Source organism: Sorex araneus, chromosome 6 (assembly GCF_027595985.1).
Source record: "Sorex araneus isolate mSorAra2 chromosome 6, mSorAra2.pri, whole genome shotgun sequence".
Taxonomy (NCBI): domain Eukaryota; kingdom Metazoa; phylum Chordata; class Mammalia; order Eulipotyphla; family Soricidae; genus Sorex; species Sorex araneus.
The window spans coordinates 99,908,616-99,925,530 of NC_073307.1; the positions used below are offsets into that span (position 1 = coordinate 99,908,616).

At 67.7% G+C, this 16,915-nt stretch overlaps 3 protein-coding genes across 9 annotated transcripts; 2 read left to right on the forward strand and 1 right to left on the reverse strand.

Annotated features, from left to right (window-relative positions):
* Positions 1-1,327: 1,327 nt before the first annotated feature.
* TRABD (TraB domain containing) lies at positions 1,328-6,699 on the forward strand. 6 transcript variants are annotated; one of them, XM_055141850.1, is made up of 10 exons: positions 1,328-1,477; positions 4,266-4,423; positions 4,503-4,584; positions 4,729-4,895; positions 4,973-5,113; positions 5,223-5,333; positions 5,413-5,552; positions 5,913-6,085; positions 6,155-6,266; positions 6,351-6,699. In XM_055141850.1, the coding sequence occupies exons 1-10, from the start codon at positions 1,351-1,353 to the stop codon at positions 6,526-6,528; spliced, it is 1,389 nt and encodes a 462-aa protein (XP_054997825.1). In that variant the 5' UTR covers positions 1,328-1,350; the 3' UTR covers positions 6,529-6,699. The 6 variants fall into 6 exon arrangements, with proteins under 6 accessions (XP_054997825.1, XP_054997826.1, XP_054997827.1 ...); XM_055141851.1 differs by having other exon boundaries at positions 5,437-5,552; XM_055141852.1 differs by having other exon boundaries at positions 5,506-5,552.
* Positions 6,700-8,003: 1,304 nt separating this feature from the next.
* Positions 8,004-15,113, forward strand: SELENOO (selenoprotein O). Of its 2 annotated transcripts, none has more exons than XM_055141259.1 (9): positions 8,004-8,537; positions 10,964-11,167; positions 11,507-11,687; positions 11,883-12,013; positions 12,293-12,573; positions 14,078-14,228; positions 14,310-14,498; positions 14,577-14,733; positions 14,815-15,113. In XM_055141259.1, the coding sequence occupies exons 1-9, from the start codon at positions 8,008-8,010 to the stop codon at positions 14,947-14,949; spliced, it is 1,959 nt and encodes a 652-aa protein (XP_054997234.1). In that variant the 5' UTR covers positions 8,004-8,007; the 3' UTR covers positions 14,950-15,113. The 2 variants fall into 2 exon arrangements, with proteins under 2 accessions (XP_054997234.1, XP_012788684.2); XM_012933230.2 differs by having other exon boundaries at positions 14,815-14,940.
* A 26-nt stretch (positions 15,114-15,139) lies between these two features.
* LOC129405912 (gamma-tubulin complex component 6-like) lies at positions 15,140-16,861 on the reverse strand. The gene is made up of 8 exons (XM_055143633.1): positions 16,858-16,861; positions 16,625-16,785; positions 16,372-16,513; positions 16,100-16,287; positions 15,889-16,021; positions 15,601-15,814; positions 15,346-15,530; positions 15,140-15,277 (listed from the first exon to the last, which is right to left on the reverse strand). Exons 1-8 carry the CDS (start codon positions 16,859-16,861, stop codon positions 15,174-15,176), a joined length of 1,131 nt encoding a protein of 376 aa, XP_054999608.1. The 3' UTR covers positions 15,140-15,173.
* Between the last annotated feature and the right edge of the window lie 54 nt (positions 16,862-16,915).

Genomic DNA, 16,915 nt, shown 5'->3' on the forward strand with positions numbered 1-16,915 from the left:
GTGGGGCGGAGCCGCTGGGTCCTGCAGGCATCCGGGTGTGCCAGCGAGTCCAGCTGTGGGGGCCCTGCTTGCAGTGGGGCGGGCACTTTGGAACAAGCCTCGCCGGCCAGGGGCTGCGGTGTCAGCATCTGCCAGAGCTGCCCTCGGGTTCCGGGTTCTGTGCCGGGAATGTGACCTGTCTCCTTCCTCTGCTGTCCCTGGTGGGAGGTGGCAGGGGCTCACCCCGCCCCCAACCCCAGGAAGGTGCCAAGAGAGCACAGCCCCTGGCTCCACCTGTGGGCCCCTGTCCATGGCTTCTGGGGGGGCGGCGGGGGCGGCGCTGGACAGGGCGGGAAGGACGCCGTGGGCAGAGCACTGGAGGGGCCAGCCTGGCAGGTTCCCTCAAGCGAGGCTCCGCTGAAAAGACCCCGTCCAGCCTGGTGGCCTGGTGTGTGGAATATGAGCCACGTCTGTCACTGGGCGGGCCCCCAGCACCCACACTGCCCCCCACGGTGTGTGTGTGTGTGTGTGTGTGTGTGTGTGTGTGTGTGAGAGAGAGAGAGAGAGAGACTTGACTGCTGACCCCACTTGGGCCCAGCGTGGTCCCCCATGGTGTGTGTGTATGTGTGTGTATGTGTGTGAGAGAGACTTGACTGCTGACTCCACTTGGGACCAGTGTGTGTGTGTGTGTGTGTGTGACTTGACTGCTGACCCCACTTGGGCTGGGGGGTGTGTGTGTGTCGACTGCTGACCCCACTTGGGCCCATACTGTCCCCCAATGGTGTGTGTGTGTGTGTGTGTGTGTGTGTGTGTGTGAGAGAGACTTGACTGCTGACCCCAGTTGGGCCCACACTGTCCCCCACGGGTGTGTGTGTGTGTGTGTGTGTGTGTGAGTGACTTGACTGCTGACCCCACTTGGGACCTGTGTGTGTGTGTGTGTGTGTGTGTGTGAGAGAGACTTGACTGCTGACCCCACTTGGGCCCAGCGTGGTCCCCCATGGTGTGTGTGTATGTGTGTGTATGTGTGTGAGAGAGACTTGACTGCTGACTCCACTTGGGACCAGTGTGTGTGTGTGTGTGTGTGAGACTTGACTGCTGACCCCACTTGGGACCTGTGTGTGTGTGTGTGTGTGTGAGAGAGACTTGACTGCTGACCCCACTTGGGATCTCTGTGTGTGTGTGTGTGTGTGTGTGTGAGACTTGACTGCTGACCCCACTTGGGACCTGTGTGTGTGTGTGTGTGTGTGTGTGTGTGTGTGTGTGTGTGAGACTTGACTGCTGACCCCACTTGGGACCTGTGTGTGTGTGTGTGTGTGTGTGTGTGTGTGTGTGTGTCCGCGCGGGCCCGAGAGGCGGTCCAGGGCAGCTGCCATGGGTGCTGAGGATGGGGGTGGAGCCTCGGCACCACCAGAGGTCACTCAGCACGGCGCGCGCCTCCACCCGGAGGCCTGCGAGGAGAGGGACGGGCTCGGCGCCGGCCAGTGGGCTGGCCACTCAGGTATCGAGGCCCGGGGGGCGTCTCTCCCTTCGGAAGGGCAGGCGGTCCCGGCACCGCAGGGGGGTCGCGCCACCCCCGCTGGGCGCTGCCACGCCAGCCCTCGGGGGGGGGGGGGGGGGAGGGGAGGCCACGTCCAACGCTGCGCCCGGGACTAGAACTCGCGCTCCCGGCGCGGCCGCCGGCGCCTGCGCCCTAGAGCCGCGATGCCGGGAGGGGCGGGGCTTCTCGCCCGCGGCCCTCTAGGAAGTGTAGTCCGCGGGCGCGGCCCGGCCCGCCCCCGGCGCTGGCGCGCAGGCCCGCGGAACTACGACTCCCGGCAGGCCCCGCGAGCCCGGCCCGCGGCCGCGCGGCTGCCCCGCCTCGGCCCGCCCCGCCCGGCCAGCCCCGTCCGGTGGGGCCTCCCGCCGCATGGAGGCCGGCTAGGAGCGCCGCCCCGCCTCGGTACGCCGCGCGCGGAGCCGGGGCGGGGGGCGCGCGGGGCTCGGCCGCGGCGGGCGCGCGGGGAGGGGCACGGAGGGGCGCGCGGGCCGGGGCCGGCGGCGGGGAAGGGGCTGGGCCGGGCCGGGCTGGGCCGGGCCGGGCCGGGCCGGGCCGGGCCGCGCGGGCCCGGGACCCGGGTCTGTCCCCGAGTCCACCCCCGGACTCGGGTCTCGGCTCCGGCCGTTGGGCGCCTCCCGCTGGCCCCCTCGGGGCGGAGGGCGGGGGGCGGGGCTGTGTGCACCCGGATGGGCTCATGCCCGGGGCCGGACCTTGCACGCGCCCCCGTGCAGCACCGCGAGCACCGCCAGGGGTAAGCCTCGAGCATCGGCCTCTGTGGCCCAGAACCAGCCCCCCGGAAAAAAAACCCAATCGGCCCGAGTCCAGGGTGTATCTCTCCCTACTGGGGGGGGGGTCTCCAGGAGGGGCGAACCCTGAACCGGGGACGCAGCCGGGACGAGCCCCAATGCCCTCGCACCCGGCCCCCTCCGTGCTTCCGGGCACTCTTGCTGGCCCCGTCCTGGGGGCCGGCGGCCGTGAGGCCACTGCAGGACAGGGCCGGCCTAGCCAGCCCGGCTGCAGGTGGCCGCCCTGAGGCTCCGCCCCCTCTGCACCTGGACAGCCCGCCCTCGGCCGGAAGTGAGTGTCCGGCAGAGCTGACGTGCCGTCCAGCTGTGTGGCGGTTCCTCCCGGCCGGGTGTCGGGGCAGCGTCTCAGCCCCAGGTGTCAGCTGGTGTCATCGGAGCCTCAGGTGACCACCCTGGGCCTGGGTGGTGGTGCTGGGTGTACCCTGGGCTGGGTCATGGGGCGGGCCACCGTGGCCAGCCAGGAAGCATGTCGGCCCTGGGACCCAGGTGCAGGCACAGCCTCTGCTGGGTGGCTCAGGGGACATAGGACAGTGCTGTGCTTGGTCCCGGCGAGCGGGCCCAGAGGGTGTGGTGAGGCCCTGGACAGCAGCTCCATCTGCTTGGTTGCAGGGCAGTGGGAGGGACGCCCACTTCCTGCTCTTGGCGCCAGGCTCCCTGCGGGGAGCAGGAAACTGGATCCCGCCTGCGCCCAGCTCAGACGCAGGTCCACGCAGCACCCCTGCGGGCACCCCGAGTGAGAAGGGCCTTCTTGCTGCCGGGGCCACTGGCCCCTTCCGGGTCAGCGCGGGGGGTGCCTGTGACCCCGCGTGCCAGGGAGTGCTGGGGCTGAGGCAGGGCGGAACTCGGCCCTGACTTCCCATTTGAGGACAGCTGCTCTCCGCCCCTCGGCGCCCTCAGTCTTCCCATCCAAGTCCCATCCACTGACTGACAGGCAGACAGACAGACATGGAAGCAGCTGTGAGCCCGCACAGCCTGGAGCCGGGCTGTTGTTCCCTGGCCCTAGCTTCTCGCGTCTGCTTTTGGTCCCTTGTCTCTTGGCCACTTTCTGGTGGGTCCCACCTGTCCCAGGTGTGTGCTCCCCGACAGCAGCCCCAGTGCAGGGGGACAGAGCTGGGGGCGGGGGCCTAGCTGGCCTTCCTGTGTTTACCAGGCAGGCCCTTGGCCATGCGCCTTCCCCAGCCCTGAGCTTTGTGACTTATTTGGGGGGTTGGTGGGCAGGGGGAGGGGGGACACCGCTGGTGCCTCCTGGCGGTGCTCAGGAGACCGTATGGGATGCCGGAGAGCAAGCCCAGGTCAGCCTCGTGCACGGCCAGCATCTTAACCCACTGCACTGTGGCTGCGGCCCCTTGGGGCTTGTCTTTTGAGGGGCTTTCCCCTGGCGCCAGGGACTGCCCACCCCAGCTTGGCTGCAAGCGAGGCACGTGCCTTAACCGTGCTCTTCTCTCGGGCCCCTGGCTCCTGCACTTTGCAGCCGCTTCCTCAAGCTCCCGGCCACACGCTGGGCCCAGGGCTCAGGCTCCTGGGCATGCAGGAGGTGCCCCCAGGCCACCCTGTGCTTTCCCAGCTGGGCTTCCTGCCCAGGTACACGGACACGATGCCGACTTGAGCTGACTGGGCCAGAAGGACGCTCCTGGGGATGTGCCCCCCAGCTGGCCAGGCTTCCTCTGCTCCTGTAGCGGTGCCAGCCCCAGGTTGTCCCCTTCGGGGCCACACCCCTGGGGCGCCCAGGTGCACCTCTCCCACGTGGTTTTCGCTTTTTCTCTTTTGGGGTTTGGTCCCACACCTGGCTCTGCTCGGGGCTTACTCCTGGCTCTGTGCTCAGGCCCGCTGCTACTCCTGGTGGTGCTCAGGGGACCATCTGGGGTGCCGGGGATCAAGGCACGCGCCTTTCCTGCCGTCCTGATTTTCTGTCGGGAAGTTCAGAAACTGCCTTATGTTCCCAGGTGCTGCCCAGGGCTGCTCCCGACCTGCCTGCTCCTTCCGGAGCCCCAAGCCAGGGCGCCTGGTGCGCTCTGCCCTGTCTCCGCAGGCTTCTGTCCGGGGTGCCAGCCCTGCGATGGATGGGGCAGAGAAGCCAGAGGAGGAGCAGCCACCTCGTGAGGTCAGCAGTGCGGGTGGGACGGGGCTGGCTCTGCACCGGTCAGGAGGTAGCCCGGCTCAGTGGCCTGTGTCCCCTGCAGGCTGATGCGGAGCCCACGGGGACGGTGGCTGCGCCTTCGGAGGTGGTCCCTCGGGCACTGCCCGGAGAAGCCCAGAACCTGTGTATGTGGGGGCTGGGACTGGGGGGTCTGCAGCAGGAGCCGCTCCTGGGGGAGGGCAGGCCCTCGAAGCCGCTGAGAGCGTGCTGAGGGGGACAGTGGCCTGGCACATCCGGAGCCCCTCCAAGCCGGCCTTTTGTCCCCACAGCCGACGTGGACGCCTTCAACCTGCTCCTGGAGATGAAGCTGAAGCGGCGGCGCGAGCAGCCCAGGCTGCCCCGCACGGTGACCCAGCTGGTGGCCGAGGACGGGAGCCGGGTGTACGTGGTGGGCACGGCCCACTTCAGCAGCGACAGCAAGAAGGACGTCGTGAGGGTGAGCCCCGGAGCCCAGCGGTGCCCGCGGTGAGGGGCGGGTGGGGAGGACCAGGGTGAGCGGCGCGTCCCTCGCAGACGATCCGCGCGGTGCAGCCCGACGTCGTGGTGGTGGAGCTCTGCCAGTACCGCGTGTCCATGCTGAAGATGGACGAGCGCACGCTGCTGCGGGAGGCCAAGGAGATCAACCTGGAGAAGCTGCAGCAGGCAGTGAAGCAGGTGCGCGTGCACGGCGGCGGGGGGCGGAGCCTGGGCGGGGCGGGCCTGGCGGGGGTGGGGCCGGTGGGGCGGGGCCTGGGCTCGCTGACCCCGCCCCTCCCGCCTGCAGAACGGCGTCATGTCCGGCCTCATGCAGATGCTGTTGCTGAAGGTGTCGGCACACATCACAGAGCAGCTGGGCATGGCCCCTGGGGGCGAGTTCAGGGAGGCCTTCAAGGAGGTGAGGGGCGGTGGCGGCGGGCTGGGTGCGAGGGAGGCGCAGATGGCTGAAGGGTCCGGCCCACGCCCGCCCCGCCCAGGCCAGCAAGGTGCCTTTCTGCAAGTTCCACCTGGGAGACCGACCCATCCCCGTCACCTTCAAGAGAGCCATCGCCTCGCTCTCCTTCTGGCAGAAGGTCAAGCTGGTCTGGGGCCTGTGCTTCATGTCCGACCCCATCAGGTAGGGGCTCTGAGCCCCAAGGCCTTGTACCCCCCAGGGCCCTCTCAGCCCTTCCCGGGTCCCTCCCCTCCCCTTTTGGAACCCCATTCTCGCCCCAGGCCCCGCCCCTTTCTCCTTCCCCAGGCTCCGCCCCTCCTACCTGGCCCCGCCCCTTCACGGGCCCCTCCCCTTTTGGGCCCCAGGCCCCGCCCCTTTCTCCTTCCCCCAGGCTCCGCCCCTCTCCTCCAGGGCCCCGCCTCTTGCCCTCTCTCCCCTCCCTGGCTCCGCCCCTCTCCCCGGGCCCAGCCCCTTTCCGGGCCCCTCCCCGGGCCCTGGGCTTGCCCCTCCGGGCTCCCGCAGCGCCCCTCTGCCCGCCCGCAGCAAGGACGACGTGGAGCGCTGCAAGCAGAAGGACCTGCTGGAGCAGATGATGGCCGAGATGATCGGCGAGTTCCCGGACCTGCACCGCACCATCGTGTCGGAGCGCGACGTGTACCTGACCTACATGCTGCGGCAGGCGGCCCGGCGCCTCGAGCTGCCGCGCGCCTCTGACGGTGACGGCCGGCGGGCGGGCGCCCCGGGGACCCCCCGCCCGCCGCCCGCTGACACTGCTCCCCCCACAGCCGAGCCCAGGAAGTGCGTCCCCTCCGTGGTGGTGGGCGTCGTGGGCATGGGCCACGTCCAGGGCATCAAGAAGAACTGGACCACCGAGCTCAACATCCAGGAGGTCATGACGTGAGTGCGCATGTGCCCGGCCGGGGGCGAGGGGGCGGGGGGGCCAGCGCCCTGATCCGAACCCAGCGCCCCTCCCTCCCCCAGCGTGCCCCCGCCGTCCATCTCCGGCAGAGTGTCCCGCCTGGCCGTGAAGGCCGCCTTCCTGGGCCTGCTGGGCTACGGCCTGTACTGGAGTGGGCGCCGCGCCGCCGGCCTGCTCCTGTCGCTGCCCGCCGCCCAGTACTGCCTGCAGAGGGTGTCCGAGGCCCGGTCGCACAAGTAGGCGCCACGGGGAGCCGACCAGCGGACGAGCCACGCGTGGCCTCCTCCAGGTCACAGCCGAGGGGGGCTGGGCCTGGCCCTGGGGGCTCCTGGGTGCCACCTCCCATGGGGGTCCAGGCCCAGCCGTGCCCGCCCTCCCCACCCTGCCCCAATAAAGAATTATTTAACTGTTCTGAGCTCAGGCTTCCCCAGCAGGGCTGGTTAGCAGCAGGACCAGCGGGGCGAGGAGGGCTGGCCGGCGGCCGAATCCCTACCTCACTGTGCCTTTGCACCTGGCCCCAGCGTCGCTGGGTTCTGGCCACATGCTGGCACAGGGCTGGGGCCACCCCAGCCCTCCTCCTGGGGGAACCACGCGTGGCTCCAGCTCTACCTGCTGAGGGGGTTTTGACTTTGAGAAACGTTTGAGATTTTTATACTCAGGTGACCTTAACTTAAGAATTAAAGGGACTGAAGCAAGTGTCAGGAAATATCAGCCTTAAATCTGGTTGGGACAAAGATTTCTTCCCGGGGTCTCCGGGCGGGAAGGGGCAGCACTTGGGCAGTGCTGCCTGGTGGCAGGGGCAGGCTGGCCTCAGACCCGGGTGGGGGCCGGGTGGTCAGGCCAGGCAGGGCGGCCGCTGCATGGTGCTCAGACGTTGGTCATGCCACCCTACAGTTTCTGCAGCCTGCCAGTCCCAGGACATGTTTGTGTTGAAACCAAATTCCAACACAGCCAGGCAGCCTCTGGCTGGGGCCCGTCCCTGTTGTCAGTCCCACGTCTGTCTGGTCCTTAGAAACAAATAAAATCTAGTTTTGGAAGCGCCTGTTTTGTGACATGTGGAAAGCGGGAATCAGGAGGCAGAGGCCCTAGCCTGGGGTGGGTGCTATGCTGGAGCCTGGCGTCCTGAGCACGGTCCCCGGCGAGGACCCCCACGAGCTTGTGTGCCCACCCTCACAGGAGCCTGGGGAGCAGCAGGCTGATCCAGTCATGGGGTAGAACTGGCAGCCCGGGCTGCCAGGGGAAAGAGGGTGTGTGGGGGCTGCCTGGGGCCTCCCCTGGCCCCCAAAGCTCTGGAGCAGACACAGACAGGCAGGAGGGGCTGGCTGGGGGGCTGGAGGCCATGGCGCTGCAGGAAGCGGTTCCACGGGACCTCGCTGTATTGTCCCCTCATGTGACGTCTGTCTTCATGGTGGCCCAGGATCCTGCACCGGGAGGATGGGCAGACCAGAGAGAAGGGTTCAGGATGGTCCCGGAGCTGCGCGGGACGCCCCCATTCCGGAGGAGACGGCGGCTCCGGGCAGCAGCTTGCACCCGGCCCGAGAGCTGCGCGGGACGGCGCCAGGGCCGGAGCCCGGGCGCGGGGCGGGGCGCGGGGGGCGGCGGCACAGCCAATCGGCGCCCGAAGCTCGCGGGCGTGTCCCGCGCGGGCGCGCGCGCGCGATTGGCCGGCGGGCGCAGGGGGCGGGGCTTCCGGAGCGGCTTCCGGCCCGCCGCCCGCCGATGGCCGCGCTCCGACTTGTGCTGGGCCGCGCCGCGCCGCTGCCGCTGCTGACCAGCCCGCTGACCGCCGCGCCGCCCCGCGCCCGCTCGGGCCGCGCCGCCATGGAGCCGGCGCCGCGCTGGCTGGCGGGGCTGCGCTTCGACAACCTGGCGCTGCGCGCGCTGCCCGTGGAGCCGCCGCCCGCCGCGCCCGCCGCGCCGCGCCCCGTGCCCGGCGCCTGCTTCGCGCGCGCGCAGCCCGCGCCCCTGCGGCGGCCGCGCGTCGTGGCGCTGGCCCGGCCCGCGCTGGCCCTGCTGGGGCTGCCGCCGCCGCCCGCCGCCGCGCTGGCCGAGGCCGCGCTCTTCTTCAGCGGCAACGCGCTGCTGCCGGGCGCCGAGCCCGCCGCGCACTGCTACTGCGGCCACCAGTTCGGCCAGTTCGCCGGGCAGCTGGGCGACGGCGCCGCCATGTACCTGGGCGAGGTGGTCACCGCGGCCGGCGCGCGCTGGGAGCTGCAGCTCAAGGGCGCCGGGCCCACGGCCTTCTCCAGGTGGGCGCGGCGCGTGGGGCTCGCGCCCTGGGTTGGGGGGGCGCGGGCGGGCCGCAGCGGGCCCGTCGCGCCTCCCATGGCCTTCCTGGGAGTCGTGGTGCCCACCCTGTCCCTCCGAGGCTCGTGCAGGGCCGCCGCTGCCCCGCTCCCGCGTGTCTGCTCCAGGGCCGCTTCCCTGTGGGCAGCCCTGGCCGACTGGGCACGGGGCAGGCCGACGGCGCCCATCGGAGCAGCACTGCCCTGAGCTCAGCAGGGCGCCGAGGGGTCAGCGTGAGGGAGCTGGGTACACACCGCGGGCGTGCAGCTGCCATGCCCTGGGCAAGGGGGTCGGAGCCTGGAGGACTATCCCAGCGGCCGAGAGACGCCAGCTGAGCCCGCGGGGCCGGAGCGCAGTGGGGGGGTGAAGGTGCCGAGCTGACATCTGCCTCCCCGCACTTGGGAGCGCAGCCAGGCCTGGCGGCCAGTTCTGAGGGCTGAGTGGCCTTGATAAGGTTGGAGTTGCAGACAGGCAGGCGCAGTCCGCCCAGATAAAGGGCCAGGCCTGCCATGCCCCTCCTCCCCCAGGGGGACCTGCCCTGTCCTCGTGGAGAGGAGAAACAGTTCAGGCCCACGGAGGGAAGCCGGCACTGGCCACTGTCACGCACCTGGAGGGTCTCCGGAGAGGCTGGCATGGAGCCCAACCTGCTAACTGGCCATCCCGCGGCCTGGGAAGTCCGACCAGAACTTGAAACTGAAGAAGCTGGTGTGTGAGGCCGCAGTCCCCCTGGTGGACCAGCTTTGGACCCACCAGCACGTCTCTTGCACCCACTTGGGGTGGCACCTGGGGCCAAGCCAGAAATGACTCAGCCAAGAGAGTAGTGACGGGGGAGGGGGCCCTCGCTCTTTATCACTAAACGCTGGCTTGAGTGGGGGGCAGGGAAAAACGTGCTGGGGCCCAGTGAAGGGAGGCCAGGAGCCGGGCAGTGCAGCTGGCCGCCAGCTACCTGCTCATCCCAGCAAACTCTTTTCTTTTTTTTTTTTTTTTTTTTTTTTGTTCTTGGGCCACACCTGGCAATGTTTAGGACTTACTCCTCTACCCAGGGATGATTCCTGGCAATGCTCGGGGGACTATGTGGGATACCAGGGCTTGAACTCAGGCCAGCCATGTGCCAGCCAGGAGCCCTTCCCGCTGGACTCTCGCTCCTGTCCCGACTTTCCTCCCAGACCCCAGCAGGTTGGGACCCCTCATGACTGCTTCGTGAGCCACACTTTACTGTTTGGGGGCCTGGGGTGAATGGGTGGGTCACACCAGGTGGTGCTGGGAACCAGGCCCCGCCTGCTCCCCTGTGTCCATTGTAGACACGGATGTGGTTGGTCATGGTGCCTGCCGGGTCCCGCCCTTCCAGTGGGGACACAGCAGCAGTGTGGCCCCAGGACCCTGGGAGGCACAGGCACCGGCCTCATGCTGGGACATATGGGACACCAGGGGTTTGAGCTGGTGACCGTAGGCGTCCCAGACGGGCACTCTGGGCCCCAAAGGAGTTTTGTCTTTAGTCTCTTTTACTATTTTTCATCTTCATGTGGAAGCTCTTTAGGAGTAACTGGGTAATGTCGGGAGCTGGGACCCCTGAACCATGGGAGCGGCAGCAGAGCAAAGGGACCTCACTTGCACCTGCACAAGTGGACCCAGCAGGCCCCCGCCTCGGTGCGCGTAGCTGAGGGGACGCCTTGGGACACGACGCCACGACCGTCTCCTTACGTGCTGGAGTAGTTGGGACTTGGGCGGGTCCATAGATGCCACCAACAGAAGCTGCGGCAGGGAGTAATGGGCAAAATGCGGCTCAAGGCACACACGTCATCCAAGGCCAAGAGTATGAGGAAGAGAAGCACCTGGACCAGAGTGGGCTGCGGAGTCCTTCCGGGATCCCAGGGGCCGTCGAGAGTGACACGCGTGGAAGCATGTTGGGAGGGTGACGCCAGCACCTGGTGTGGCCGCTGGAGCGGCTTCCCTTGATTCTGACAGGTTCACCTGAGTCACTGTGACGCTTTCTGGAAGAGGCGGGCAGTGAAAGGGGCAGGGCGGTCTGGGAGACCCCGAATCCCGCCCGACCGGTTGTGACTGCCTGGGCAGACACACCACTTAGGGTGTTGGGGGTGGCCGGGCCTCCGTGTGACAAGGCTGGGCGGCTGGAGTGGCCGCGGGCCTCTGCCGGCTCCGTAACTCCGAGTCCACAACACAGCTGAGCTGCAGGGGAGCGTGTGGCTCTGCGGGCTGGACCCTGCGTGTCCTGTGTGATGCCTCTGCAAAGGCCCAGAGCCGCAGCAGCCGGAACCGGGACTGTGGCCAGCACTGGGCAGCACCCTGGAGAGCCCCTGTTGAGCCCCTGTTGAGCCCCTGTCTGAGCCCCTGTGGTGGCCGGCACACTGACCCCCGTGTCTGACCCCAGGCAGGCTGACGGGCGCAAAGTCCTGCGCTCGAGCATCCGCGAGTTCCTGTGCAGCGAGGCCATGTTCCACCTGGGCATCCCCACCACGCGGGCGGGCGCCTGCGTCACCTCGGAGTCCTCCGTCGTGCGCGATGTGTTCTATGACGGCAACCCCAAGTCTGAGAAGTGCACAGTGGTGTTGCGTATAGCGCCCACTTTCCTCAGGTAGCCGAGGCCCTTCTGCCCGTGTGTGCGGAGACAGCCAGGACCGGCCCCTGGCACGAAGGGGCAGGGGGAGGTGCAGGTCCTGGGCATTCGTGGGGCCAGTGTTACGGGTGCCGGGCTCTGCTCATGGTCCTGCAGGGCGGGGGAGGCCGGCAGGTGTCAGGCGTCCCCAGGGGCTGCAGCCCCTTCAGCCGCCGGCGTCCTGGCTGGTCGCAGGTGCCCCCAACTGTGCCGGCTGCTCCGGGAATGGAGACCAGCCTGTCGCGTAGGCTCTGAAGCAAGACGGGCTGCTCGGGCCGCGGCTGGCGGGTAACCCGCAGAACCCCAATCTGGCTGCAGGTTTGGCTCCTTCGAGATTTTCAAGCCCACGGACGAGCAGACGGGGCGCGCAGGCCCCAGCGTGGGGAGGAATGACATCCGCGTGCAGATGCTGGACTACGTCATCGGCACCTTCTACCCTGAGATCCAGGCCATGCACGCGGCAGACCCCGTGGAGAGGAACCTGGCCTTTTTCCGGGAGGTAGGGCCCGCCCCGTGCCCCGCACCCCACTCCCCACACTGTCCCTTGGGAGTGCCCCCATCCAGGCCTCAGCGCCTGGCCTGTGCCAGGCCCCTTCCAGTGTGACTGGTGCACCCGGGGCCTGCGCTGTGGAACACGGGATGCGCCGAGGGCCGTCCCGAAGGCCCGGCAGGTGCAGTCGTGTCCGTGTCCCAGGTGAGCCGGCGCACAGCCCGCATGGTGGCGGAGTGGCAGTGTGTGGGCTTCTGCCACGGCGTCCTCAACACCGACAACATGAGCATCGTGGGGCTCACCATCGACTACGGGCCCTTTGGCTTCATGGACCGGTGAGCAGCCCTGCAGTTCTGGGGCCTGGGCTAGAGTCCAGCAGGAAGGACACTGCCTTGCACACAGCTGACCTGGCCGTCCCGAGGGCCCGCAGGGCTGGGGTAGGGCCCTGGGGGGCCAGTTCTCAAGCAAGTCAGAGCACCTTCCAGACACCACACGGTCCCCGGCCCCAGCCTGGCTCGGTGTGGTCCCCAGAAGAGGGGGCCCGGGGGGCCTGAGCTCAGGAGGCCACGAAGGTCCCCCCAGGACCAGCTGCAGTGGCTCTCGCCCCTGTGCAGGTATGACCCCGAGCACGTGTGCAACGCCTCTGACGGGGCAGGGCGCTACGCGTACAACAAGCAGCCTGAGGTGTGCCGCTGGAACCTGCAGAAGCTGGCCGAGGCCCTGGAGCCCGAACTGCCCCGAGAGCTGGCCGAGGCCAGCCTGGACGAAGCCTTCGACGCCGAGTTCCAGAAACACTACCTGTGGAAGATGCGCCGCAAGCTGGGCCTGGTGAGCACGGAGCAGGAGGACGATGGCGCGCTGGTGGCCAGGCTCCTGGAGACCATGCACCTGACCGGTGAGCAGAGCCCGGCCAGCGTGGCCAGCACCTCCTGGGATGCCGGGTTTTTGTTTTTTATTTTTTGCTTTTTGGGTCACACCTGGCGATGCACAGGGATTACTCCTGGCTGTGCACTCAGGAACCACCCCTGGCGGTGCTCAGGGGACCATATGGGATGCTGGGATTCAAACCCGGGTCGGCCGTGTGCAAGGCAAATGCCCTCCCCGCTGTGCTATCACTCCAGCCCCGAGATGCCGTTTCTTTTCCAATCAGCTTTTTTGCTTTTTGGGTCACACCCTGCAGTGCACAGGGTCATTCCTGGTGGGCTCGGGAAATGAGAGTTGGAGATTGAACCTGGGCGGGCTGTGTGCACGGTTTTCTAGGATCTTTCCTAGTTTACTGGTATATTTGCAAGGTTGCTCAGAGCCTTGGAGCCTTTTAGAAAGTCACCTGTTCCCACTTTCACCTGATCTTGGTTGAGTCTTTTAAGTAACTTTTAATTTGTTTTATATTTTGGCCACACCTGGCATGCTAGGGGCTTCCTCCTGGCTCTGTACTCAGGAATCTCACCTGAGTGGACTCAGGGAACCGTATGTGGCATTAGGGATCAAACCTGGGCTGGCTGCACGCAAGGCAAGCACCTACCCGCGGTGCTGTCGCTCCAGCCCCAGGATTATCTAATTTTTCTATGAAAATGGCTCCTTCCTCTCTATTGCAGGTTTTTTTTTTTTAATGCCTCATAATCGACTTTTTACTTATTATGCCTTTTTTTGAGGGGGGTCACACCGGGCAGTGCTCAGGGTTTCTTCCTGGCAGTGCTTGAAGGACCATATGGGATCCCGGGGATTGAACCTGGGTCGGTCGCGTGCAAGGCAAAGGCCCTCCTCACTGTGCTATCCCTCTGGCCCCATTTTGGCCCTTCTTCATTGGACGGTTGACCCGAGATGCTATTACTGGGCTCAATGCCCTCGTTTCACCAGAGGTGGCGCTGTCCACACCCAGCTCGTCATTCTTGTCAGTTTTGGGGAACTGCTCTGTTTCAGACCCTAGTATTTGGGGCTTCTCTTGCCATTTCTTTAGACCTCTCCTCATGGGGAAGGGTTTGGGGGAATGTGACTCTCCATGGTTCTGATTTCCAGCTTCATTCTGTTGTGGTTGGAGAAGAGCCACATTTCATGGGGGGCCGTCCTGGGACAGAGCCCCAGATTCTGCAGGCAGACACTCTTAGGTGGGGGGGGGTTGTGTGTGTGTGTCCCTGTGATACACCCCATGCCCCATGGTGGGGGGGTGTGGTGTTGTGTGCGTGCCATGGGCCCTGTGACACAGCCCACATCCTGCCTTCCAGCATTCTGGGTCCTTCCAGCTGCTCCAGGGTGTCTGGAGCACAGGGAGGAGGACGCAGCCCCGCTTCCTTCCCGCTTCCTGCCTTAGTCCTCGGGCCGCTCCTCTCTGCACTGGGCTGTACACCATTCTGTCCCGAGTGTGGGCCCGTCCCTGGGCTGTCACCGGCTCTCTGCTGCAGGTGCCGACTTCACCAACACCTTCTCCCTGCTGCGCACCTTCCCCACGGACCCCGAGTCTCCAGACCTGGAGGAGTTCCTGGCTGCCCTGGCCATGCAGTGTGCCACCCTGGATGAGCTGAGGATGGCTTTCCGGCCCCGGATGGACCCCCGGTGGGTGCCCGGCCTGCCACGAGGGTCCGAGCCCACAGCCCGGGTGTGAGGGGGACCAGTGGTGACCCGCCCACTCTGCAGGCAGCTCTCCATGATGCTGACACTGGCACAGTCCAACCCGCAGCTGCTGGCACTCATCGGCAGCAGCCGGGCGACCCTCGCCAAGGAGCTGGAGCGCGTGGAGCAGCAGTCCCGGCTGGAGCAGCTGAGCCCCGAGGAGCTGCTGAGCGGGAACCGGGAGCGCTGGACCCACTGGCTGGCCGAGTACAGGTACAGTACGGCCCGGCCCGGCCTCCCCGCGGCCCAGCCTCTGGCGGCGGCTGCAGTGGAGCTGGGATGTGCTTGCAGAGCCCGGCTGGAGAAGGACAGGGCGGGAGCCAGTGATGCCGACAGCTGGCGGGCCGAGCACACGCGGGTCATGTGCGCCAGCAACCCCAAGTACGTGCTGCGGAACCACCTGGCGCAGAACGCCATCGAGGCCGCCGAGAAGGGGGACTTCTCCGAGGCAAGCACACGCCCCTCTCGCCCCTGGGGGGGCCCGGGTGGGGGGACGCGGGTGCCCACCTGCCTTGCTCTGCCTCCTCAGGTCCAGCGGGTGCTGGAGCTGCTGGAGGCCCCGTACCCCAGGGCGGGGGAGGCCGAGGAGGCCGAGGCCGTGGCCTCCTACAGCAGCAAGCCCCCGCTCTGGGCAGCGGAGCTCTGCGTGACGTGATCCTCGTAACCGCCTTGGCGGCCCCAGCGCCCCAAGGCCCCTGGACCTGCCCACGGTGCGTGAGGCGCCACCGTCTCTCCATGATGGCAGAGGCACCCAGTCGGAGCCGACCTGCCTCTGTCTGACCGCACCTGCGGCACGCGTTCCCCCCCCCACCCCAATAAACCTGCAGCCTCCCAGCCAGTGTCCGTGTGTCCCTCCAGCAACAGGCAGACAGAGCAGGGGCCACAGCTTTATTGGCCGGTGCGCGCGTCCTGGTAGTAGTTGTTGAAGTTGATCCGCAGCAGGAAGTCCTCCAGGTGGGGCTGGTACCCCCGGTTCACCAGCTTCGTCACCACTGCGGGGGGCACGGGTCAGAGACTGCTCGGCCCCCAGCCCTGCCCCCGCGACCCCCGCCGGGCTCACCTTTGAAGAGGAAGTGAGAGTAGTACTTGAAGGTGTTGTAGGACTGCTGCAGGAGTGCGAAGTTGGGGTGCTCAGGCCCCGGGCCCCAGGGCTGCGAGATGAGCTGGCTGCGGAACTTGAGGACCAGGCTGAAGAGGCTGTGGATGATGTTCATGACGGGCGCCGCCTTCTCCGTGAGCAGGCCCCTGCGGGAGGCGGCAGTAAGGGCAGGAAGGCTGCACCGAGGCAGGCCGGCGCGGAGGGGGCGGCACTCACCTGAACACGGCCTTGTGCAGGTACTCGGCGTGTGCGCGCTGCACCTCCTCCAGGTCGCGCACGGTGGCCAGCCGCGCCTGGAACTCGCACCAGGTGACGTGCAGGATCTGGTTGGCGATGTAGCCCTGGATGACCTTGACGAAGTGCTGCATCTCGTGCTTGAAGAGCTGCAGCTGGCGGAACTGCACCGAGCTGGCCACGTGGCTCAGCAGCGCTGCGGGCGGGTGGGCGAGGGTGAGCGTGGCAGGGGTGGGGGGCGCGCACGCACAGCCTCCCGCGCAGCCGCACCTGTGCGCTTGAGGTGGAAGCAGACGTCCTTGAGGGTCCACATCATGAGCTTCAGCTGCAGCAGGAAGGAGAAGATGCCGCTGTACCTGCCCAGGCAGCTCTCGGTCACCACGAGGTTGAGGGGCCAGTCCACCTGCAGGAGCCGGCCGTCAGCCGCCCGCGGGCCGCGCGCACCCTCGCGCACTGCCCGGGAGCCCTGCTGACCTTGTACCTGAGCTCCAGGCAGCTCAGCACGTCGGGCGCGTTGGGGGCGAAGGCTTCGGGCAGGAACTTGAGGGCGAAGGAGAGGTTGTGGGCCAGCGGGCCGTGGCCGTGCAGGCTGAACTGCAGCGCCTTGCTCAGCAGCGAGTTGAGCACCAGCGGGGTGAGCAGCTCCCCGGGCGTCTGGCCTGCCCCGAGCTGGGGGAGAGGCGGCTCTGCGTCAGCCGGGCCCGCTGGGCCCGCTGGGCCCCCCGGCCCCCGGCCCAGCCGCCCAGTGCTCGCCTTCTCGAAGAGCAGGTCGCTGAGGGACTGGGCGAACTCCCCGTCCTCCATCAGCAGGAAGTGCCGCAGCGCCGCCAGGTGCGCCTCCAGGTGGAGCTCCACGAAGAAGTAGTCCACGACGGCCTTGTTCACCAGGGAGATGCTGGGGGGACAGGGCCAGCGGGCAGGGCGGGGCCGCGCGGGGCGGGGGCGGAGACTCACTGGGCGCCCAGGGGGCGGGGCGGCCAGGGGGCGGGGTGGCCAGGGCACTCACTGGGCGGCCAGCGGCGCGGTCAGCGAGTGCTTCATGAGCACGGGCAGTGGCAGCAGCTCGCCCAGCTGCACTGCGGGCTCGGCGGCAGGCTGCTCCTGGGAGCTGTCCCCGGCGGCACAGGCTCGTGGGAGGCCATGGTGCAGGAGGCGAGCCACCGGCGGCTCAGCTGCAGGGGACAGGCCATGGGCACGGGGGCCACCCAGCGGCTCCCGTCCCCCCCACGGGTCACTCACACATGGCGGTGAAGCTGTCCGGGTACTGCTCCAGGCGGTACTGCCCCGCCAGGCGCTC

Bases quoted from the DNA above. Each gene is read 5' to 3' on its own strand.
- TRABD (XM_055141850.1), top strand. From the start codon at position 1,351: ATGGGTGCTGAGGATGGGGGTGGAGCCTCGGCACCACCAGAGGTCACT. The intron at 1,478-4,265 runs GTATCGAGGCCC...TTATGTTCCCAG, and splicing joins CCAGTGGGCTGGCCACTCAG to GTGCTGCCCAGGGCTGCTCC. The intron at 5,334-5,412 runs GTGAGGGGCGGT...CGCCCCGCCCAG, and splicing joins TCAGGGAGGCCTTCAAGGAG to GCCAGCAAGGTGCCTTTCTG.
- SELENOO (XM_012933230.2), top strand. From the start codon at position 8,008: ATGGCCGCGCTCCGACTTGTGCTGGGCCGCGCCGCGCCGCTGCCGCTG. The intron at 12,014-12,292 runs GTGAGCAGCCCT...GCCCCTGTGCAG, and splicing joins CCCTTTGGCTTCATGGACCG to GTATGACCCCGAGCACGTGT. The intron at 14,734-14,814 runs GCAAGCACACGC...CTGCCTCCTCAG, and splicing joins AGAAGGGGGACTTCTCCGAG to GTCCAGCGGGTGCTGGAGCT.
- LOC129405912 (XM_055143633.1), bottom strand. The intron at 16,288-16,371 runs GCGAGCACTGGG...CCTCTCCCCCAG, and splicing joins GCGACCTGCTCTTCGAGAAG to CTCGGGGCAGGCCAGACGCC. The intron at 16,022-16,099 runs GTACAAGGTCAG...CGGCTCCTGCAG, and splicing joins CTGAGCTGCCTGGAGCTCAG to GTGGACTGGCCCCTCAACCT.